At 39.9% G+C, this 23,179-nt stretch overlaps 1 protein-coding gene across 1 annotated transcript in view; it reads left to right on the top strand.

The window, feature by feature from the left end:
* The window catches only part of itsn2b (intersectin 2b), a 39,336-nt gene that overhangs the window by 12,501 nt on the left and 3,656 nt on the right, over positions 1-23,179 (top strand). Inside the window, exons 6-39 of the mRNA XM_080885664.1 lie at positions 220-450; positions 1,511-1,613; positions 2,057-2,193; positions 2,875-2,938; positions 3,519-3,656; positions 3,812-3,888; positions 4,557-4,819; positions 4,901-5,050; positions 5,166-5,306; positions 5,568-5,655; positions 5,905-6,044; positions 7,138-7,322; positions 11,184-11,959; positions 12,058-12,179; positions 12,306-12,563; positions 12,657-12,853; positions 14,038-14,090; positions 14,542-14,708; positions 14,883-14,913; positions 15,000-15,121; positions 16,085-16,181; positions 16,321-16,515; positions 19,855-19,976; positions 20,143-20,249; positions 20,383-20,566; positions 20,710-20,808; positions 21,289-21,372; positions 21,490-21,573; positions 21,657-21,719; positions 21,985-22,134; positions 22,226-22,344; positions 22,432-22,514; positions 22,606-22,689; positions 22,921-23,094. Coding sequence (XP_080741790.1) covers positions 220-450; positions 1,511-1,613; positions 2,057-2,193; positions 2,875-2,938; positions 3,519-3,656; positions 3,812-3,888; positions 4,557-4,819; positions 4,901-5,050; positions 5,166-5,306; positions 5,568-5,655; positions 5,905-6,044; positions 7,138-7,322; positions 11,184-11,959; positions 12,058-12,179; positions 12,306-12,563; positions 12,657-12,853; positions 14,038-14,090; positions 14,542-14,708; positions 14,883-14,913; positions 15,000-15,121; positions 16,085-16,181; positions 16,321-16,515; positions 19,855-19,976; positions 20,143-20,249; positions 20,383-20,566; positions 20,710-20,808; positions 21,289-21,372; positions 21,490-21,573; positions 21,657-21,719; positions 21,985-22,134; positions 22,226-22,344; positions 22,432-22,514; positions 22,606-22,689; positions 22,921-23,094 — 5,088 coding nt within the window. The remainder of the gene's footprint in view (positions 1-219; positions 451-1,510; positions 1,614-2,056; positions 2,194-2,874; positions 2,939-3,518; positions 3,657-3,811; positions 3,889-4,556; positions 4,820-4,900; positions 5,051-5,165; positions 5,307-5,567; positions 5,656-5,904; positions 6,045-7,137; positions 7,323-11,183; positions 11,960-12,057; positions 12,180-12,305; positions 12,564-12,656; positions 12,854-14,037; positions 14,091-14,541; positions 14,709-14,882; positions 14,914-14,999; positions 15,122-16,084; positions 16,182-16,320; positions 16,516-19,854; positions 19,977-20,142; positions 20,250-20,382; positions 20,567-20,709; positions 20,809-21,288; positions 21,373-21,489; positions 21,574-21,656; positions 21,720-21,984; positions 22,135-22,225; positions 22,345-22,431; positions 22,515-22,605; positions 22,690-22,920; positions 23,095-23,179) is intronic.

The raw sequence follows: 23,179 nt of genomic DNA, 5'->3' as shown, positions 1-23,179 counted from the left end.
TTTAATGGACATGGCCCACAAAAACGGGAAAGAACGAGCTGCTATGGCTCCTAGGTAGAAGCGAAAATATGATTTTTTAAAAAAAAAAATGTTTAAATGAAGATCCTCCATTCAAAGATTTCGGAGCACTTAGACTAATCTAAACTGTGTCTGACTGATTGTTTCCATGCATGCATTTAGTCACTGTGATCAAAAATGGTGTATCTAATTGTGTCATAGGAATTGGCTCTATGGTGCATGGAACAAACCTTGCCATGTTGACTCCTATGGCCGTGTCACCTATGACACCAATGACGGGCCTCAGCCCAATGGTTCCTTCATCATCAGGAATGAACCCACTAATGATGTCCACTGCCCCCACGCCCCTGGTTCCAATTATGGGAAATACCACAGTACCAAATGGCACCATGGGTCTCCTCCAGCCAATTTCTTCTGGAGGTTTGAATACTGGTATGTGTAATTCTCTTATCCATTAATCAGTTAGCTGTCATTTTTGTCTTTTTCATCTTGTATCTGAGAGACTTCTAACAGGAAATCTATTAGGATATTATTAAATATGCTACACTTTAAATATTCCAGGTTATCATAGCGCTTTGTGTTATCTGATCAATGTTTATCATGCTAGTTGATCAGGTTGTCATGGCTGAAAACTAACTAAAGAAGCAAGTCCATGAAGCAGCAGAACTTTGTTCTGAAGATTTTCAAAGTTTTTCTGTTTTAAGAGAAGGTTTTGTCCAACAACTTGAACAACTTTGGTTTTGTTTATTTTTTTTTAAAGATTAGTACATTTGGAAAAAAGTGTATTAAATATTCTGTCAGCTTTTGAACATGATAAACTTGCATTAGCTAATAGTGAGCAGGATTTGTATGCAAACTTGACCTGGATTGGAGTTTGGCCCAAGCAGCTTGGTAGTGCTTAAGTTTTGGAGTCCACTTAAAACTAGATCTAGATCCACAAATTTTGCATCACGTCGATGCTCTTAAGAAAATACCTCAAACTAATCAGAAACTAGATATTGGTTGGGGGACTCGAATAATGCATGTTATGGAGGGAATGTTCATCTTTGTGTGTGATCTGTTAGACAGCTCTTGTTTGTCTTTTTGGTTATTGCTTTCTTGATGCTTATCTGCTGTTTGTTGTAGTATGAAAACTGCTGAGGAGAAATGCTGGCTGTTCTCTCATATTAAATACTGTATATTTGCTGACAATGAAGCAGTTCTGGGTATTTTAAGGGAAAACCAGGAAAATGGAATGGCTCCTGTCCTGTTTTGCAGAGTCAGGTTTCTGTCTCATCTCCATACAAATGGCCTCCCTGTCCTTGACAAGGTTACAACAGTGATCACAGTACAGGCATCTGCCATTTAAGAAAACTGTAAAGACAGAACCCTCAACTTTTCCACCAAGTGAAAAAAAGAACATCACATTTTGTAATTGTGGTTAAGTGTGTGAATAACATTTTGTGCCCTATTGTTGAAATATGATTAACGCGCATGTGTGTCTCTGCTTCAGGCCTACCTCTATCTGCGACCTCTTACGCCTCTCCGCTTGGACGCGCCTCTTCGCCTGCTGGTATAAACATGGCCCCAACACTGCTAGACCTGGGATCTGGCAGGTAAGACCTGCACATATACGTAAGCATGTCTGGGCAACCTCTGACTTGTTTACCTTGTCAGTTTCTTTTAGCCCTTTTCAACTAGTACCTGCTCATCTCGACTGGGTCTGTAGGGTTTCCATTAAGTGTTAGAACTCGGTTCTAGGTACTTTTTTTAGTAACTACTCAACCAGGGTCCCAAGTGATCTGAGTCGACACGAAAAATGTGACAACAACAGCAACAGACTGCCTGCCACTGACTGCCGATTCAATGGTGTCAAAAGCGACTACTCACAAAAATCCACTCCGTGATGCATACAAATGACATTACAGGACTTCTGGCTGCATTGCTATATGTCAGAAAAATAAAATTTCAGAAATTGAGTTGAGTCAAGCTGAGTAGGTATTAATGGGAAAGGGCTATTATCTGTACAAACATAAACATTTGGTGTATTGTTTTTCAGCTCCGGTTCTTCAACCCCATCTGTGATGTCCCCCATGAATGCTGTTCCCAGTGACTGGGCTGTGCCACATGCTTCCAGACTTAAATACAGACAGCAGTTCAACAGCTTGGATAAACAGATGATTGGATACCTCACTGGTATAATGCATTTATGTGTATGCTCACTGTATAGGTTATATAAAACCAAACTATTTATGGAATTTAGGTGTGGAGACAGTCACTGATGACTTCATTTTCCTCCCTCTTTTTTTCCCCTGTATCAACCTTTAGTTAGCTTTAAGTAGTGGAGGCTATAGTAGCGGGTGTGTTCAGTCACAGTGTTTCTCAACACACACATGCACACAGTCAAGTATTTGTTTGTCCTTTTGTTCTGCAAACCTTGTAAAACCTGTTCTTATGAAAAAACAAAGATTTATTGAAATGACAATGAAGGTCAGATTTTTTTCCCCCAATTTTCTTAGTAATGCAACTTGACTGTTATTACGCAGTCTGTATGGTAACAAAATTACACAAAGGGCTTCTTTTATTCCTTCAAATTTTGTGTCCTTGTAGACCTTTGTAAAAAGCTGAGTGTTTTCATGCTGTCACAGACTGTTTACCATCATCTGCTTTTTAGAATTTTGAAACTTTGTACAATGTCACTCTAGGAAAAATTGGTTATGGTGTTGCAACTGCTTCCTGTCTTCACCACACGTTATATGTAGATTAATTCATATATCATCAGCCACTGTACTATTTCACACACACCACTCCTTTCTTCTTCCACACCCCCACACCTCTGTGCTCCACAGCTCTGACATTTGTTCCTCTTCTTACCAGGTCTGCAGGTGAAGGGTGTGATGGAAAGTACGATGCTGACAAAAATACAACTGGCCTCCATCTGGTAGGATTATGTGTGTATTTTGGTGTGTCTGAACATGTCTTTTGATTACTACAGTCAGGTTTGGCAGCCAGAAGTATGAAAGGTCATGCAGTTGTAGCATTATCACAATACCGCTTTCATTATTAAGGAAGTAATTGTTTTTTGTTTTAAGAATGCTGTTCCCAGTATCTATTACTTGTTAAAATGGGTTAAAAAATCTGACAATAGATTTGCTGGTTTTTTTTCTTTGTTTTTCTTTTGTTCTACAATATTTTTTACGCAACTGAATACAGCAGGATTTATCAAATCAAATGGACATGTTTTCTACAGTTAGCTACTTAATGCTATAACTGTTAATTGTTTTTATTGAATTTGGTTGAGTTAGTTTTATATGATCATGCATCTTGTGCTTCAACACCTAGTCTGGTTATGTCAGAGCAGCAAGTCCAATAGCTGTAATATTGATGTTGTAATTGTAAATATGAGGTCCAAATATTCCTGAGTAACAATATTTATTTCCCATGAATATTATTCTGCTGACTTTAAGTATGATAAGTGTACATTATGTTCTATAAAAGTCCAACTTGCAAATTTCCTGCAGGAATTTAGCAGATGTGGATAAAGATGGCAAGCTACAAGCGGAGGAGTTTATTCTGGCAATGCACCTCGTGGATTTGGCAAAGAGTGGTCAACCACTGCCATTAACACTGCCAACTGAGCTGGTACCACCCTCACAGAGGTATGTGGACACACATGTTCTGCTTGACCAAAACCTCTCCAACATTCTCTATATATAAATGCGTGACGTAACGTTTTTTGCACAAAACCTTGTTATTATGTGAGTGATGTTGCATGCTGTATTTTCAAAGAAACTGATTGAAATCTGTATTGCAGGAGTGCCACGAATGGCCTCAGCTCTTCCCTGATTGATAACTTGGAAATTGAACCGCCACAGAAACCAAAAATGAACAGTCAGTACTACCAATAAACACAACCAACTCACACAGGCAGCAGCCTTTTTAAACTGAGGGTTCATGTGCAGCCAGCAGCTATGGATCATAAATATTTATTTTATTTTTTTGAACACTGAGAAATACTAATATAATGGGTGTAGTTTGAGTTTCCCCTCTTCTTGTAACTGCATTTCACATCTCAGCTTTAACCCTCTTTTTTTCTCTCTCTGTTTCCTTGGTTCACTACTATGGACTTCAAATAAGATGAGTTACAAAACTTGCAGCTCATCTGTGTGTTTCCCATGTAGTGCATAGATTTGACTACCAAAAATACAAAAGAAAATGATGCACAGATTAAAATGATTTTATCATAAATATGAGAGAAGCTGCGCATAGTAAAATGGAAACAGTCGGTCAAACTCTAGTAATAAGTCTGAGTCTTTAAAGAACAGAATCTGGAATGTGGTGCACGTATTGGTGACTTAGGCTACAAGTAGCAGCTGGAATGTTTGGATGTTGTTAAATGCTAATCCTCCAAATCTTATAAAAATCATTCACAATTTTTTTTTTTAAGACATGATCTCAAATAAATAATCAGTATTTAGTCACATACATGTTCACAATTCTTTTCTTAATGTTACATGAAAAGTACAGTGATCTGTCATGTCTTCCTACTTTATTTTTAGTATCATTTGAAGATAAATTCAAAGCAAACTTGGAACGAGGGAATGCAGAGTTGGAGAAAAGACGACAGGCCCTACTGGACGCTGAGAGGAGGGAGCAGGAGCGGCGTGCTCAGAAAGAGAAAGAAGAGCGAGAGAAGAGAGAGAAAGAGGCTTGGGAGGCTGAGGAGAGAAGGAGGAAAGAGGAGGAGAGGAGGCTCGAGCTCCAAAGAGAGCTGGAGAGACAGAAAGAGGAAGAACGGCAGAGGGAGATAGAGAGAAAAGAGGTGAGGTGAACGTCTCTGAATGAGTTGGTTTGTTCGCAGTGATGCGTGGTGTACTTACTTCTGTGTGTCCGTTTATTCTAGGCTGCACAGCGGGAGCTCGAGCGTCAGAGAAAAGAGGAGTGGGAGAGGAGGAGGAAAGGAGAGCTCCAGTTAAAGAAGGAACAAGAGCAGGATGAAATCACCAAACTGAAAGCTAAGAAGAGGAGCCTGGAGTTGGAGTTGGAGGCAGTGGTGAGTGCTGAAGAGACATTTCAGTCCAACATAGAGCAAAAATACTTTCTGTCTACATGTTGTGGAGGTTTTTTAAGCTATCTCATCTCTGTTCTTCTGTCTCTACCTCTTTTAGGGTGACAAGCACCGTCAGATCTCGGACCGCCTGCGTGACTTTCAGAACAAGAAAAAACTTCAGAAGACTGAGCTTGATCTTAACAATCAAAGGAAGGAGGCACGTCAGCAGGATATTAACAATCTGCAGAAACAAATTGAGGTCAGTGCTTTTTTTCTTCCCCATTTTTTTTCTGAGATCATTTCTGAGTTTCATTCAGTTCCTTGTGTATTTCTATAATATCCTAATATTATGACATTTAGTGCTGAAAGTAGCAAGGATAGTTGTTTAGTAGTTTACCTATGTATATGAGTATTGCTTTATTGAGAGGGTGTGTGTCTGTTAATCTTTTTTTGAAACTCCGCCCCCCTCCAGTGATGCATTTTTTTTTCTTTTCTTTTCTTTTTTTTTTTTATCCATTAGGAGTTCCAGAGAAAGTTGTCCCACTTGACTCCGGAGCAGAAAAGACTGACTGAAAAGCTGAAAAATATGTCTCTGAATAACCTGCCTGGTTAGTAGTGAAAAATTAACATGCCAAGCTTTGGACCATCAATCATAAAAAAATGGAAAATAAAATGAAAAGAATACCTCTTATATGGCAAATTGACTCATTTTAATTATCACGGTTTTCATTATACCTGTTGTAATTATAATTACTTAATACATGCAACCAGAAGAAGTAAATGCAAACAATTTATGGATTGTTGTCTGATAGATGTACCACCAGTTACCGCAGTGACTGTATTTTATCTGCTTGTAGCATCGACAGTGTCCACCCTAAAAGTGAGCATGACGGAGAAAAAAGGGACGTGTATGAAACTGCGAGAACAGCTTGAAGTTCTGGAGAAAGAGACGGCTGCCAAACTAGCAGAAATGGACCAGTATAACAAAGACATGCAGGTAGGAATCTGTCACTACTTCAGTCTGCTTTTTGGCCAGATGCGTGTGGAGCAGCAGCAACACAGTAAATACAGGTAGAAGGTGCTGTGTTCTCGTCTTGTGGCTAATAAACTAAGCAAGCCCTTAGTTTATTTTACAGCTAGTAGGTACAGTTTGTGTTCTTTGCATGTGTGTGGTACCGAGTTATGTTGGATTTAAACGGACTAAACACTGCAGGTGTGAAAACAGCCTTAGAATACTCTCATGAGAAAATGTTGAATGCTTGTTTTTGCAGTCGTTGAGGTTCATGGCAGCCGTGTCAGGGAACAATAGTTAATGTCTTCTTGCAGTTCTTCTGGAATGTGTAGGATGGTTTCCATCCTTGATCAGTTAAGGGCCAGAATCTCAAGCTCTGTGGATTATATTATTTTTTTGCACTTATTCTCAGCAGTGCAAAATCGTAGAACTGTAAAGCTTTGATAAAAAGGGGCTGCTAGTTTGGATCGACTTCCTTGAAACATATTTATTTTAATTTTTAAGGAGACTGTTTTCCTAATATAAATTTAAAAGCAGTGATTTATCAAATTGAATATTAGACTGTGTCCTTTACAGCTGATCACTAATATTGCTTCCTGGCCCTTGAGGCCTTTTTTGTCTTTCTCCTTCCCTGCCATACTTCCTACTTTGGCATCTGATACGACATCTTAAACTTTGATTCCTCTTTTTCCTCATCTTCTGGACATTTCTGCTCTTCCCTACACTGGATCCTTTCCTCTCTTCCCATTCGCCCATTTCATTCCCCTTTTCAGTGTGTGGGTGCTGAGGAGTCAATACTCCAGGCTCTCCTCTCTCTGCTGGCCTGCCTCCGTAACCTCTTCTACCTACTAAAGGTTTTTGCTTTAGGTCTCATTATTGTTCTTGCCTTGTTGTATCTTGTGTTTTGGTCCCCTAATTTATCTCTTTCTTTTCTACTTTTTCATAATATTTAGTCAGGTGTTGGATGCTGTTTGTTTATAGGCCTTAGACTGTGCCCATGTCCGTCTTGCATCCTTTAATTCAGCCATTTATCTTTCAGACTGCTAGTAATTATGTGAACTATCTTTGTTTACACCAGGAACTGAGAGAGAGCCAAAGAAATCAGCAGGCTGCACTGGAGAAACTGCGCAGCATAAAAGAAGACAAACAGCGTGAACTCATGCGAAAGAAGGAGCAAGAAGAGGAGATGAGGAGGAAGGAAGAAGAGAGGAAACGACAAGAGGAGGAAAGGAGGCGCAGGGAGGAAGAGGAAGAAGCTCAGAGGTACACTTTGAATTTACATTTGTGTGTTATAAATATTAGTCATCAGTTATACAGCAGATGCCATATGCTCTTTTTCCAACCAACACAAAACGTATTAAGATGTTATTGAATACTGGATATAATTTGTTATTCAGTCAAGTTTGATGATGTTGTTTACTTAAAAAAATAACCTTTTTTGTCATGATCAAAAAGATAAAGAGACCAATAGAAAAAAATGTAACAACTCCATATACTGATAATTCACACAATTCCGAGATGAAAATAATGTCATCAGTTCAAAAAACAAAACCCCAAAATAGGCAGGATCCATATCGAACAATTTACGCTGAGATTGACACTTTAGTACAGCGGTCCCCAACCTTTTTTGCGCCACGGACCGGTTTATGCCTGACAATATTTTCACGGACCGGCCTTTAAGGTGTCGCGGATAAATACAACAAAATAAAACTAGTACCGGTACCAAAAAAAGAAGATTTATTCATAACACACATGAAAAGACCCAGGAAAACCGAGTTAATGATAAAAACGATAACAAAATAATGCTGAAAACCGATAAAAACCCTGAAAACCATACATTTCACACCCGAGCCCCAACTCTCGCGGCCCGGTACCGGTCCGAGGCCCGGGAGTTGGGGACCGCTGCTTTAGTAGATCCAAAACTTTTAGCCTAGAAAAGGTTCCCGTGCCATGGCCAGCGTCTTCTGTTTGTCCTCAGACGTTTTTTGCAATTATGTTATTCAACCTATTTATAATAGGTTGGGATTAACTTTTGAGATATTTTTCCTACATGGCCTCTTCTCAAAACATTTAAATCTTTCTGCCTTTTCTTCAGTTATCTTTATATCAGTTTAACTTAGTAATAGTTAAATACATATGTTGTATGTAAAACGAATCTGTGAAATGCTAGAAAGAGTAACTGAGGAAAACAAAGACATGTTTTTATTAGGAGACTTTAATATTAATTGGTCGGCTCCTTCTTGTCTTTTAAAGAAAAAGATAAGTTCATCAGCGTCGGCTTGTTGCCTGTCTCAGATGATCACTATTCCCACCCGGGTCACGGTCAACGCAGGAGGTCATAGGTCATCATCATGTATTGATCATATATATACAAATGTTCCTGAGCATTGCTCTAATATTGTTTCTATTCCAGTTGGCTATAGTGACCATAATCTTGTAGGTTTGACTAAGAAAATGAAACCACTGAAAACTGCACAAAAGATTATTTTTCATAGATCTTACAAAAATTTCAATGCAGATAAGTATATTAATGACGTAAAAGAAATTCACTGGACTGACATCTGCCTCGAGAATGACCCTGATAGGGCATTATCTATGTTTATTGAAAACTTTTGCTACCTGGCTGATAAACATGCCCCCTTAAAAAGATTTACTGTTAAAAAGAACTATGCACCTTGGTTAGATAACGAACTTAAGGTTGCAATGTCAGAGAGGGATATGGCAAAAGCAAAAGCACATAAGTCTATCAGTCCACAAGAGTGGGCAAGATATCGCGAGTTAAGAAATCAAGTAACTAAATTGAATAGGCGTAAAAAGAAAGAATATTATCAACTTAAGCTCAAAGAGGCCAATAAGGACAGCAAAAAGGTGTGGAAAGTTTTAAATAATATAATGGGTAGAGATCTTGCTCCGGTGATGCCTCACATCCACACGGGTGGTACGTTTATAAGTAAAGCCAAGGATATTGCCAATTATTTTGTGAATTATTACAGCAATAAAATAACAAATTTAAAATCTAATATGAGCAAAGGCGATCCCACCTTATCCTGTCGTCTTATACAGGATGTTATCATGAATAATAAACCATGCCAATTTAAGTTTGAGGCAGTGAACGTGCAGATGGTAGAGCGCTTATTGACATCACTTCCTGATGATACATCCTCCGGTTCTGATAACATAGACAGTAAACTGCTCAAAGTTGCAGCCAAGTTTGTGTCCCTTCCTATATGTCACATATTTAATAAATCTCTGGCATGCAGCTTATTTCCATCGCAGTGGAAAGAATCGAAAATAATTCCGATTCCTAAAAACAAGAATGACATTTTTAATGGTGTCAACAGCAGACCTATCAGTCTGCTACCCATTTTAAGTAAAATTATGGAAAGGATTGTCTACGAACAAATTCAACATTATCTAATAGAAAATCAGTTACTCACTCAGTTTCAACATGCCTACAAACCTGGTTATTCCACCAGTTCAGCTCTCATTCACATGACAAATACCTAGATAAAGGGAATTTGGCCGGGGTGGTATTTCTGGATTTTAGTGCTGCATTTGATTTAATAAATCATGATCTACTGATAGATAAACTAAAATGTTATGGATTTTCACCAGCTGCTTTGTGCTGGATGGAAAGTTCTGTCTGGAAGAAGGCAAAAGGTTTATTATAATGGTTATTTCTCGGAGGGCCGCGAAATGAACTGTGGTCTACCCCAAGGCAGCTGCCTCGGTCCACTTCTCTACTCAGTTTTTACAAATGATTTGCCGTATGTCCTGGATAAATCTCATCTTGTAATGTACGCTGATGATTCCACCATGTTTTATTCAGCCAGTAGCCACTCTGAATTGACAAGCGTATTACAACTAGATTTGCTGAATGTGTTTGATTGGATAAGTAAAAACAACATGATTATAAATGTGACTAAATCCAAATCCATGTTAATAGGAAGTAGAGCACGTTTAATCAACAGTCCACAACTAAATCTTTCCATAGCTGGATCGGCATTAGAACAGGTCACCCAGATTAAATTACTTGGTGTTACCATAAACCACCACCTTTCATGGTCTCAGCACATCAATTCTGTTATTAAGAAAATGGGACAGGGCATAGCTATAGCTAGGAAATGCTCCTTTTATATTACTTCTTCAGTTATGAAAGATGTCATTAACGCATTAGTATTATCTCATCTAGAGTACTGCTCAATCATCTGGTCTGCAGCTAATAAGACAGATCTGAATAGACTTCAGTTAGTCCAAAATAGGGCGGCCAGATTAGTGTTAAGGTGTTCATACTATACAAGTATTGACAAAATGCATGATAAACTTTCTTGGCTTTCTGTACAAGCTAAATTATACTATGGCTTACTTGTATTTTTAAAGAAAACAATACTGTTAAACACACCACACTTTTTTTGTGCTCAGTTGCAGTATCCAGATGAAATTCATAATCATGCCACACGATTCTCAACCAACCACAATTTAGTAATTCCTCGTGTTAAAAGTAACTTTTTGAAAAACTCTGTTATATTCAGAGCATCGTTTCAGTGGAATAAGTTGCCTGAGGCAATAAGAGAATTGGCTTCAATTCATAATTTTAAAAATCACCTAAAAGCCTATTTAGGCAGTTTTTAATGTATTTGTAAAAATTGTAGAGGGTAATATCACTTGTAATGGAAATTGTGTATTTTGTTTGAGTGTTTTGTTTTGGTTTTCTGCTTTTATATAATTTTTAATATTCACATGTTTACATTTCAGTATTGTAAAACTTTACTGTAGATCTAATTGTTGTAACATTTTATTTGGAGATATTTGATGGCTTGGGCCCCAGGAAGACTAGCAACCACTGTTGTGGAAGCTAATGGGGTTCCTTATAAATAAACAAATAAACAAATAATGACCAGTTAATAGTGCGTTAATTTGAGGTGTGTATGCCTTATAAACTCAACTTTCCAGTCCTCTGATCAAATTCTTCTGGGCTGGGGTGGAAGGTGTGGTGCACCCTGATATATTGGTGGTTGTGAGAAATAGCTTGGTTGTTTTGAATATTTTCTCACATCATCACAAATAACTTTTTCATTTTAATGTTCAGACTTTTAAAGCTTGTTTTTTTTTTCTCACTTACAGGCGTATTAGGATGGAAAGGGAGCGTCAGAGAAAGCTTCAGGAAGAGAGGGAGGCCAAACAGAGGGAAGAGGAGGAGAGACAGAGACAGGCTCTCATCCAGGCTGCCAAGGAGCAGGCAGAACGAGAGCTCAGAGCAAGGGAGGAGGCAGAGCGGAGAAAACGAGAGGAAGAGGAGAGAAGGAAAAGAGAAGAAGAAGAGCGCCAGCGCCAAGCAGAGAGGCGGAGGCAGGAGGAGGAGAGGCGAAAGCTGGAGGAGGAGAAGAGGAAGCTAGAAGAAGAGAGGAGAAAACTGGAGGAGGAGAGGAGGCAAGAGGAGAAGAGAAGGAGAGAAGAGGAGGAACGACGCAGAAGGGAGGAGGAGGAGAGGAAGAGGTTAGAGGAGGAGCGGAAAAGGTTAGAAGAGGTGCGAAGGGAAGAGGAGCGCCGAAGGGAGAGAGAGGAGGAGGAGAGGAGAAGACAGAGGGCTGCTGAAGCAGCTTTCCGAGACGCAGAGGAAAGGCGAAAGCAGGAGGAGGAGGAGAAGAGGAAGCGGGAAGAAGAGAGGAGAAGGCTTCATCAGCAGCAAGAGGAGGAGAGGAAGAGGCGTGAGGAGGAGAGAAAAAGGGCAGAAGAGGAGAGGAAGAGAAAGGAGGAGGAAGAAAAGAGGAGGAAAGCTGAAGAGGAGAGAAAGCGGAAGGAGGAGGCGTCTCGTCAGCAGAAGCAGCAGCAGCAACCACCTAAAACAGGAGGGAAGATTGATATTCAAGCTCTGCTGAGAGGGCTGGAGGAGCGGAAAGGTGTGAGGGACAGTTGCATGTTTTGAAACCTTTATCAGCTTCTGTTGTCTTTGTTTTATAGATCACTTCACTTTATGATGTCTGATTTGGTGCTACAGGCGGGCAGCCGAGGGCCAAGCAGCACAGGAAGTCAGCATCGCTCACATCCTTCAAAGCAGTCTACCCATTTACTGCACGAAACAACGAAGAGCTCAGCCTGGAAACAGATGACATCATCGAGGTAGGAATAAAATCAGGGGTTCACTCTTTTCTTTTTTTTTCTTTCTTTTTTTTTTTCTTCTTGTTGTTGTTTTTTTGACCCTCAGCTTTTAACTTTCCTGTCTCAAACCTTCTCTCCTCTGCTCAGGTTGATGAGACGACAGAGCGAGAGGAAGGCTGGCTGTATGGCAGCAAGCAGGGGACGATGGGCTGGTTCCCAGAGAGCTACGTCGAGAGAGTGGGCCCATCGAATACAGCTGATAGCACTGCTCCTGCTCCTCCTGCTAAACTACCGCTGCAGTCACAGCTTAGTAATGCTCTTAAGGCTGCCAAAGTGTCCGGGACAAAATCCGCCTTCACACCAACACATTCTCCAAACCCTGCAACTTCTGAGAGTCAGGAACAGGTGAGGGCTTCACACAGCACTTACTGCTCCTTACAACTGTATAATTATTATGTGGATAGGTTCAACCTCTCTGTGCTGTTATCTTTTCATCAGCGGGTGGTGGGTACCCTGTTAGCCCAGGCGCTCTGTTCCTGGACAGCAAAGACAGATAGTCATCTGAACTTTAATAAGGACGATGTGATTCAGGTATTGGAGCAGCAGGAGAACTGGTGGCTGGGAAAACTGAACGACGAACAGGGCTGGTTCCCCAAAACATATGTGAAACCTATTGGAGAAGATGAGGGTTCAAAGTAAGTACTTGCTTATGTGTGGATCTTTACTTTTTCTAAGACATCAGCAGCTTTTTCCTTCTTGGATTTGGATTCAAAATCTCAACAGTCTTTTATAGCCTTGGAAATGGAAACGCTTACTGTTATTTTAGTTTCTGATAATACTAACAAGCCTCATTGAGAATGATTTTTTTTTTTCCCTTTCCTTTTAGGAGACACTTTCTTCCTGAAACTTTACTGTAATGAAATACGCAGCTTAAAGAGTAATTCAGGCTGCAAAAATGTTAATATTTGGTTTATTATGGTTTACTCTTTAAAAATGACTCTTATTACTATATCACTCTTATTACCATCACTATATATATGTATAAAAGGGGAAAACACATCTCTTCTTGTTTAACATTAATCATTTTAGCATTTTAACTTTTAGTTTTGAAGCAGATTTAATCTGAACTTCAGCCTTCATGACAATCTGAGGTTGTACACTTTGTATAATTTAGACCTCTTTTAGACCACTAATAAGCAGAAAATTCCTGTGTGGATGAACATTATTCACTACTGACACACGGCTGAATTCAAGTCTTAGTGATCATGTGAAAAATACAGTTTTTCACCTTTCACGTTCAATCAATTGTAAACATAAGGAGATATGTTTTCAAGGGTTGGCCAGCCTGATTTAGACAGTCTGTTGTATGGTGGGAACGTTGGCTTTGTGTACTTATGTAAAATCAGTAAAACAGAAAAACATACTTCATTGTCTTTTGTTTAATTAATTAATCTCCATTAATTTGCATAAACTCTGTAATCCTGTGTGCCTTCCATATGTAAACTTTGGTGCCATTATCTCAAACTAAATCAGTCAAGTCAAGCCGCATGATAACATGACCAGTCACCTACATTCACAGGTGCAGCAGGATATGCACTTTGATTCCAGCTGGTATTGTAGGAAACTGAGCCTGAAGTTTAAGCTCTTGATTTACTAGTCAGTCAAGTGCAGGTTCATCTGTGTTTGTGACATTTGGCTGGTGACCAAAACAATGAGACAGCAGGTTTACGAAGGCCTGAGCAGATTCCCCAATGACTAGAAAGGTTTGCATTTCTTTAGTTAAACTTTGCGTGTGGCGTCATAAGTTTTGGGAGATGCATGGGTGGATTGCCAGACTACTATGCATGTATGTATTGTAATATTGTCTCTGTCTTTACAGTGTGAAGAGCTCCTCTGCTGATGCTCCTGATGGGGATAGCCTGCAGCTTGAAGGTAAAGTAAAAAGTCTTGTGAAATGTAAACTGCGCTTCCTGATATTGAATACAACTAAGAGTCCAAACTGTATGCAGTCTGTTTGACAGTCTGTTTGAGGAAGTCACTTGGATAAGCAAAGAAACGTTTCTCCCACTGAAAACTCAACGTCCAGATGAACAGAATCAACTTTTTGGGATCATATTTTAACATTTTATAAAGATTAAATGATTGAACAGCCTAAACTACACAAATTTTCCCTCCTTGATGTCGATTTGTTTAGCTTTTCACATTTATTTAGATAATATATGCTTCATTCAAAATTCAACATTACTGTTCATCTGCTATCATTCAGGATTTGTTGACTCTTTTAATTGGACTATGATGGAGGTTAGTTTATCGATGTAAACAACACGTGGGCCTATAGCTGTATTGTTGTGTTTTAGTCTTTTTGATTCTTTTTCTTTTCCAGAATTTGTGGCCTTGTACACCTACGAGTCTCCACAGTCCGGTGATCTGACATTCAAAGAGGGAGATGTGATCCTGGTGAGCAAGAGAGATGGAGAGTGGTGGAACGGCTCGATAGGAAACCGCACGGGTGTCTTCCCCAGCAACTACGTCAAACCTAAAGAGACAGATGTAAGAACACTCAACATAACACACACGGGGCATGAACTGGTCTGCTGCAATAAATAATTTGGGAAGGTCTTATTTAAGACTTCAGTTTGTGACAATTTCATAATAGATTGCATTATAACATAAAGGGTTATAAAAGAACACATACTAAAATATAAACCCATCTTTTATTTTCAGACATCGAGCACATCTGGAAAGAAAAAGCAAGGTAATGTTCTAAATTTCAAACATGTTTTGTTGAAGTCCTGATTGTACATTTTTCTGAAATAAGTTGTTTGTGTTTTATGTCCACAGAGGTCGCTCAGGTTACTAGACCTCACGCTTCTACTGGTCCTGAGCAGCTGAATCTGGAAAATGGCCAGCTCATCCTCATCCTCAGCAAGGATGTCTCAGGCTGGTGGCTTGGTGAACTGCAGGTCAGCGTTTAGGGGTTTTTAAAGTTATAGTCTTTTTTTTTTTTTTTTTTTTTAACTAGGCTACCACAAGCCCAAAACAGATTCATCCTTGCTGACACAAAGGCACAAAGACAACTCGAATGTCTATAAGCACGAACAACGGTGAGAAGCCCATTAACCACAGGTCCCCACAGACTGAGTGGATTGGTCACCGTATAACAAGCACACTCATTTATAAAATTCCTCATTATTTAGCTTATAGATATTTCACACACACATATTCCACTATGAGTACATATTTCCAACATATAAGAAGTGTTTCAGTCACTCATCTTCCTCTTTCAGGCCTTGCACTCAACAAAGTCATTGACAGCACTCATCTCCAAAGTTGTGGCTGTACTCATTCTGCCTACGTTTCTCCTTCCTCCTTAGAGAACCACTTTTATCTTTTTCTTTGCTAAACATAATTTATTATACTGCTGGACAACAAACACACAATGATCACACAAGCTGTTGCACTGTTGACTTCAACAGGTTCCTGCACATTTTCCACATTCCTGCACATTAGAATTCCCAGCATGCCCATCTGCCTTGTTCAAAGATACTTGGTATCTGTGATACTGGGCCTATTTACTTGGTTCAAATCAGTACCAAGTTTTGCAGTATTGTACACAACTAGTCGCTGGATGTTGTGTTAGTAAAATGAACTGTGCAGCAAATCACATTATTTGTCAGATAATTTAACCAAAAGCTTCTAAAAGGTACCAGCAGTGAAAAGCAGACTGAGAGGTCTGTTTTATTGACTCTGACTAGCAGAGGTGTTTTTTTTCTTTGGGAGAAAAATGAAATGATTATTTGCTCGGACATAAACATTCCTTTTGTTTTGGCATAACACTCAAGCAATCATGAACTTTGGAAAAAAAATTGTGAGTCTGATTAAAACCTCACTGAAAGCCAGTGACTGTTTGTATTTTCTGACTCCAGGCTCGTGGTAAAAAGCGTCAGAAGGGCTGGTTCCCTGCTACTCATGTTAAAGTACTGGAATCCAGCAGTGGCAAGTCCACACCAGCACCTCAACCAGGTAACGCAGACACACACAGACACCACTTTAAGTCACTGGGGGAGGGCAAAAGTCAAAGCAGCATGCATTTTACAGCATTAATAAAATACCAGCGTGGACTAGGCAAAAATAATAACCTCACTGTCCTCTTCATATTCAGTCTGCCAGGTGATCGCCATATATGATTACACAGCCGCCAATGGGGAAGAGATGAGCTTCTCTAAAGGGCAACTGATCAACGTTTTAGACAAGAGTAACCCTGACTGGTGGAAAGGAGAATCCAACGGGGTTACTGGATTGTTCCCCACCAATTATGTTCAGATGACCACGGCGGACGTTGACCCCAGTCAGCAGTGTATGTAAATCTCTCTTCCATGTTGCTTCAAACCTGTATGACTAACTATTCTTAAGTGTTTGTTCATTTACCCGTACCTGCCTATCTGCGACCCTTGATAGTTTATTATCAGCTCGTCTGTCACACTTTTCTTCACACTGACCGTCTTCCCCCCCTCCCAATCTGTATTTCTCCCTCTCTCTTGTTCTTCGTTTGTTTCTCTTTTTAGGGTGGTAGAAAGACTCTTCCTCCTCCACCTCTTCTCCCTCTTCACCTCCCGACTTCAGAGAGACCCACTATCACACTCTGCTCTGACGGGCTGAAGTGATTGGACACTTATCTTCTAACTTCTCCCATTAAGCAAATTTCATTTTGTTCACTATATTTAAGACAACCTCAAGCAGCAGGTGAAAAATTAAAAATGAGGGGGGCTTGAGTAAATTAACTTGGGAGTGAAGCTAGTTTTTCATGACTCTTTGTGGTGATTCTGTGACTTTTTGATTCCTTCGGTTTTTGTTTTTTGTTTTTTTTATTGTAAAAGTTGACGCTGAGTGATAGTGGGTTTCTCTGTGGCTTCTTCTTCCTTCGGTAGACACATTTCCTCCCTCATTCAGCCCAAACCTGTCTCTGTCATATGTTTCTCTTTTCCGTTATTGGCTCTCCAGTTTCTGGAGTTCTGCTCACACAAACCTAACTGTTCCTCAGAGATGTGTCTTTAATCAGACTTGATGGTAAAGTGTTACTGCAGCTGCCTTAACTCTTGTTTCATACTAAAGATTGAGATCATGATAAACCTCAAAAATGTGAATAATTTTGAGGAGGATTGAAAAGGTCCGACTGCTGTCCTTCCAGTGAAATGTTATAAAGTCTGACCTGCTGTCTTAATGAAAGTGATTCAAAAAGGGAACAAAGAATCCAGTATGAGCATATCTGCATCAAACTTAGACTACAGCAGCAAACGTTTCTAGGACTTGCCTCACCGAGGTGCATTAGATGGTGCAAACTGCAAAGCGGATGGTGGGTGTCATGTTTCTACCTCCTGCATGCTTTTTACAGGCAGTTCACTCACTTAAATCACACCAAATATGGACTCATCTGAAGAAAAATATTTCCTGGAGTGTGCCATATGTGAGAAAGGAAAATATTCTGACTTAATTCTTGCTAAATTTCCCAAAGTTCATGTGGGAAAACAGCTTTAGAGTGAGTAAACCATTAAAGACATGGCCTGTTGTCACGCATGAACTCCAGATTGAAATGTTGTCCCTTGAAGTTTTCTTTCTTTCTTGTAGCACACAACAGAAAATGTTTCCTTCAGATGTGTTTGCACTGTCTGTTATCTCTCTGCTGGTGTTATTCCTACAAACATCAAGTGTCCAATCACATTTTTGTGATGTCTCGGTCTTGTAACTGGGGAAAAAGTTTTTTTGTTTGTTTTTTATGGGTTTCATTTGTTTGTTTGTTTTTGGTTTTACAATGCTAAACCGGTTTGTTTATCCTAAACTTAACCAAAGTGTGAAACTAATAAGTCCATATATCTAAAAGCAATAATTTCATGTTTTCTTTTGTTTTCTCAGAGTTAACTAGTGTCAGTTTAATCCTTTCAATGGCCACAACTTCATCTTTAGATGTTTTTTGTCAATACTTTTTCCACTTTATTGATTCAACGTTTCAGTGTCATAACAACCTGATGATTCATTTGCATTTAAGGTGTTACAGGTGTTTTGTTTCAGTTGATGGTACAACCATCTGGTTAAAGACCAGTTTATGTTCAATCCAGCTGCATTTGGATTTTGCATTTTCACATAGTTAAGGTCTAGAAAGGTTCAGGACTGCGGTGCATGTGTAAAAAGGGTGTTACAGTAAGCCTTGTTTTTAGAGGTGATATTTAAAGATGAGTGCTGCACTTTATATTAATGAATGCTGCTTTTCTGCTGCTGCTCAGGGTGATTTTATTGTGGAAGGGAGTGAATGCATGTCTGCTGATAGTGTTAACCACAGGTTACATATTAAAATAAATAAAGAGGTACTGGTTAATGTTGGGATTGGGGATAAATTCAGATCAATGGGTGAAAGACTTTATATCCTGTGGATGCTCTCTTGGTGCACTGACTCCAGGGAGAAATTAGAAATGGTACAAAAGAGTTTGATGACCTGTAATGCAAGAAGAGCTAATCATTGTTAAAGGGTTTTTTACGTTTTTGGGAGTGGGGAGAGCCTGTATTTGTTTTATCACAGTTTATTTGTTGGGATTTCAGGTGAAAGGCTGCCATAGAGAACAACACTAACAGTGTTTGCACAACTGACTTTAAAGATATACCAAACATTTGTGCTACAAAGGTGATGGAAGATCTGTGTGGTATATTTTCTGAATCTGAAATAAAATAAATAAAATAAAGATTGTGTGAGTTGTGCTCAGTGTTTACATGTTCAATAAAATCCACACGATTAAGATGACCGAATAGATGAAAACCATCTCACCTTGTTTTTGTGATTCTTTTTTTTTTTTTTTTTTTCTCCTCTGTTTACATGCATGGATCTGATTTGTAATTTAGTCCCAAAGGATTGCTTCTTGAATAGTTGGGATTTGTTTCTCTGCTTTTGTTTAATGTTATCTATGTGACTTTGGCCAACCTGTACTGGGCTACCTTATCTAAAAACATGTGAATATCCACAGTTTTATAGACTTATTAATGGATGAAGGTGCAGAAAAATAGGAGAAGGTCAGGTTTATCCACCTTCTTCTCCCCCCCCCCCCCCCCCCCCCCCCCCTCCCCCTCCAATTCAAGGTTGGGAAAGAAAAAAAAAAAGGACTCCCTTTCCTGTTTTGGTACAAACGGATTTATCCCAGCAAGAAGATAACGGCACAGAAAGAGCCAAACTTGACAGGAGAGACAGAGTACAATCACACTGAGCGAACAGCCAGACAGCTACAATCAGTCGTAGCAATGGATTCACAGAACAGATTTCACTTTCTAAACCTTTGGGATGACACAGCAGATGAGAGTGAAACAAGAGAGGGAGAGGAAAGAAAGGAGTTTATAGGGGATGAGCAGTCAGTTTGCATGGGATCCTCACAGTGGATGAATGGGCGCCCTGTATCAGGTAAGTGTGTGTTAGACGGTTGTTGTCTGCCACCTGCTTTTTTTTTTTTAAACCTTTCTGAAAGTAATGTATGAGAGGGTACAGAGGAGGAATCATTTTTGTTTTCATGTGCAGACACTTCCAGCAGGAGGCAGTAAACGCAAACCTGGGCTATCGGTACAAGCAGTCATTTGTGGGTTTTGTTGAAGTGGATGGACTGGTTGGTTGGTTTTCTTTTTCATGCAAACCTCTCCTCTGGGTGTTGCTCCTGTTTTGCAGGGTGTGCGGACTTGAACAGCCTGGATTCACTGAGCCCTCAAGAGAAGAAGAGGCAAGGTTACATCCATGAGCTGATAGAAACTGAGGAAAAATATGTGGAAGATTTGCAGATAGTGCTGGAGGTAATTTCACACAAATCTGCTGAATAATACATGTAAAAGCAAAAAGTAGAGTTCTCAAAAATCACACCAAGAAAAGTTACACGCTGCAGTTCTTACGGTGTTGTGTGTGTGAGTTGGGACTTGGTGTGTTTTGTAATATTTGTGGCTTTTTCCTCTGCTTGTGTAGGTTTTCTGCAAGCCCATGTCTGCGTCGGGCCGGCTGAATGAGTCAGAGATGAGCATGATTTTTGTCAACTGGAAGGAACTGCTGGCCTGCAACTCAAAATTTGTCAAGTAAATACCTTGTGGGCAGAGAAGAGGCGACAGTGTTTCTGATAGCGTGAGGAAATGCTGTGAAGAGTGTTTGTGCAGATTTTTTTTCAGTGTAAAAAAGCATGTTGGGGGTTTGTCTTGTGTATGTGTGCAGGGCGCTCCGCGTTCGTAAGAAGACGGGTGGAGAGAACAATCCAGTGGGGATGATTGGAGATATCCTGGCTGCCGAGCTGTCCCACATGCAGCCCTACATCCGTTTCTGCTCATCCCAGTTCAACGGCGCCACACTGCTGCAGACTCGCACTGACAATGATTCAGACTTTAAGGACTTCATGAGGGTAGGAGGGATTCCCACATCCTGTCCGCTTCCAATGAGAGCTTCATGTTTTCCATTTAGAGTTTGGGAATTTTAGGGGTTCCGGTTTTGTTGAAAGACAAGAATGTATCTGTTAATCTTTTAATGTTGTCTTTTTTCTCTTAGAAAATCGCCACAGACTACAGGTGTAAAGGAATGCCGCTGTCCAGCTTCCTGCTGAAACCAATGCAGAGGATCACTCGCTACCCACTGCACATCAAAAACGTAGGCCATCGTTTTCAAGTGTGGCCTTAACTGGCTGCATTTGACTTTCTGGTTGTTTTATAAATTCTGTCATAATTGTATCTATTATTTTATTGTTAGCTGTTTTAAATATTTAGACTCACATTAATATACAAAAACAGAATTTATAAGGGTGTGGAGAGTGACGGACTATGCAAGCGCTTTTTTCCAGTTCTACGATACTTTTACTTTAAGTATGAATGTTCTCCCTGGAGAGTATTTTCAGCCAGAGCTTTACATTCAGGGACGTGATCAGAAGTTATCACGGTAAGCTCTCATTCTGCACCAGGTATCAGCTTCCACTGCCAGAAGTAGTCAAAATTACGCTCCAATATCTTTGCAGTGCATGTTCATCGACAGAGTATCCAATGAAAGACACTCTTCAGTGACGGAAAATAGTTGTTAATAAAATTAACGTCAAATGTGAGCACGATTAGCTTATTAGTGTATTTACTTGTGCAGATCCTGGAGTGCACTGCAGAGGGTCATGCTGACCGAGGTCCTTTGAAAGAGGCGCTGGAGAGGGCGGAGGAGCTCTGTAAACAGGTTTTTATGATCATCATTTCCTTTATTAATGAACCCAGTGAGTCGCTTAATTAGAAAGTCTCTGTGTTGTGGTTGAAAGAATCTGATGTGGTGTTTCTGGGCGATTACCTTGTGCAGGTGAACGAGGGTGTAAGAGAGAAGGAGAACTCCGACAGACTGGAGTGGATTCAGAGCCACGTTAATTGTGACGGTCCTGTCGAGGTATTGAGATTTACGGTTTTTCCTTCATGGATCTTTGTGTGAAAACATTGAAACGTTGTTTTAAACTTTCTCGCTTTTTACAGCATTTGGTCTTTAATTCCCTTACCAACTGTTTGGGCCCCAGAAAACTGCTCCACAGCGGCAAGGTGAGTTTCACTGCAGGTTCTCATATTGGCTGGCAGGATGGGGCATAACGGATGATGAAATTTGAAACTTAATGGTTCAAATCCCAGGAAGTAGTGTTACTGGTTACAAGCCTCATACCACAAAGTAAAATCTTCAGACACCAGTAAGCTTTAAATAATTTAAAGTCGTGTTTTGCTGAAGATTTGCGAAAGTAAATCAGTTAATGTTGTTAGTTTTTTAAGTGTTTAATCATACATGTGCGGGTGTATCACTCTATCGTCACAGTTGTACAAGGCAAAGAGCAGCAAGGAACTCTGGGCTTTCCTCTTCAACGACTTCCTGCTTTTAACGTACGCGGCTAAACAGTTCACCTCATCTGGACCTGATAAACTGTTCAGCAACAAGAATAACGTACAGCTAAAGATCTACAAACCAGTAAGAGATGCACACGAGTGGAAATCTCCTTTGAGGCAACGTTAGACTTTGTGTTTGTGCCCGACCGTGTTTCATCTTGTGTTTCCTGTAGCCCGTCCTCCTGAACGAAGCTCTGGTCAAGCTTCCAGATCCTTCCAGCGATGAGCCCATCTTCCACATCTCACACATTGACAAAGTCTACATGCTCAGAACAGACAACATTAATGAACGGTATGTGCACACGTCGGCGTACGCACAGAGAAATGTGCCAGTGAATCAGTGGCTTGTACGAATTCCTGCGTGTTTGTGTTTTTTCAGGACGGCGTGGGTTCAGAAGATTAAGGTGGCGTCTGAGGAATTTATTGAGACTGAAAAGAAAAAAAGGGACAAGGTTTATCAAGGTTTGTGTCTACACTCCAAGAGCCACATTCGTGTCACCTAAACGCGATAATCTCAAATAATCATTTAAGCTTTCTGTGCACGTGTTTACAGCACGCTCTATGAAAGGCAGTGGAATCGGCAGACTGCTCGTCACCATCCTAGAAGCCACTGAACTCAAGGCAGCAAAACCCAACGGTGAGCATGAATGCACTAAAAACAAATCATCAGCTTTTTTTTCTTTTCTTTTTGTTTCTTTGTTTTATACTTTTACACTTTTATTTTTACTTCTTCCTTTTTTTCCTTGACTCTCCTTTTTCCTTTTTTTTTTTTTTTTTTTTTGATTATCTGAATCAATCCTCAACTTGCTTTCTCTTTACCTGCTCTTACATCCTCCTCATGCCTGTCTGCTGTCTTTCCCTCCTGCAGGTAAAAGTAACCCTTACTGTGAAGTGACCATGGGAGCTCAGATCTTCACATCCAGAGTAATCAACGACACCCTGAACCCCAAATGGAACTTCAGCTGTCAGTTTCACATCAAAGACATCTACCAGGACGTCCTCTGCATTGCCATCAACGAAAAAGACCAGTTTTCACCAGACGGTTAGCTACCGGCTAATTACATTATTTCATTTTATTAATATTGCTAAAGTTTGTTCAGAACTCTTTCCTTAAAAGCCCATAAAAT

The sequence above is a fragment of the Rhamphochromis sp. 'chilingali' genome (genome assembly GCF_963969265.1).
Source record: "Rhamphochromis sp. 'chilingali' genome assembly, chromosome: 6".
NCBI classification, from domain to species: domain Eukaryota; kingdom Metazoa; phylum Chordata; class Actinopteri; order Cichliformes; family Cichlidae; genus Rhamphochromis; species Rhamphochromis sp. 'chilingali'.
This window is presented reverse-complemented; position numbering and strand designations above follow the sequence as displayed.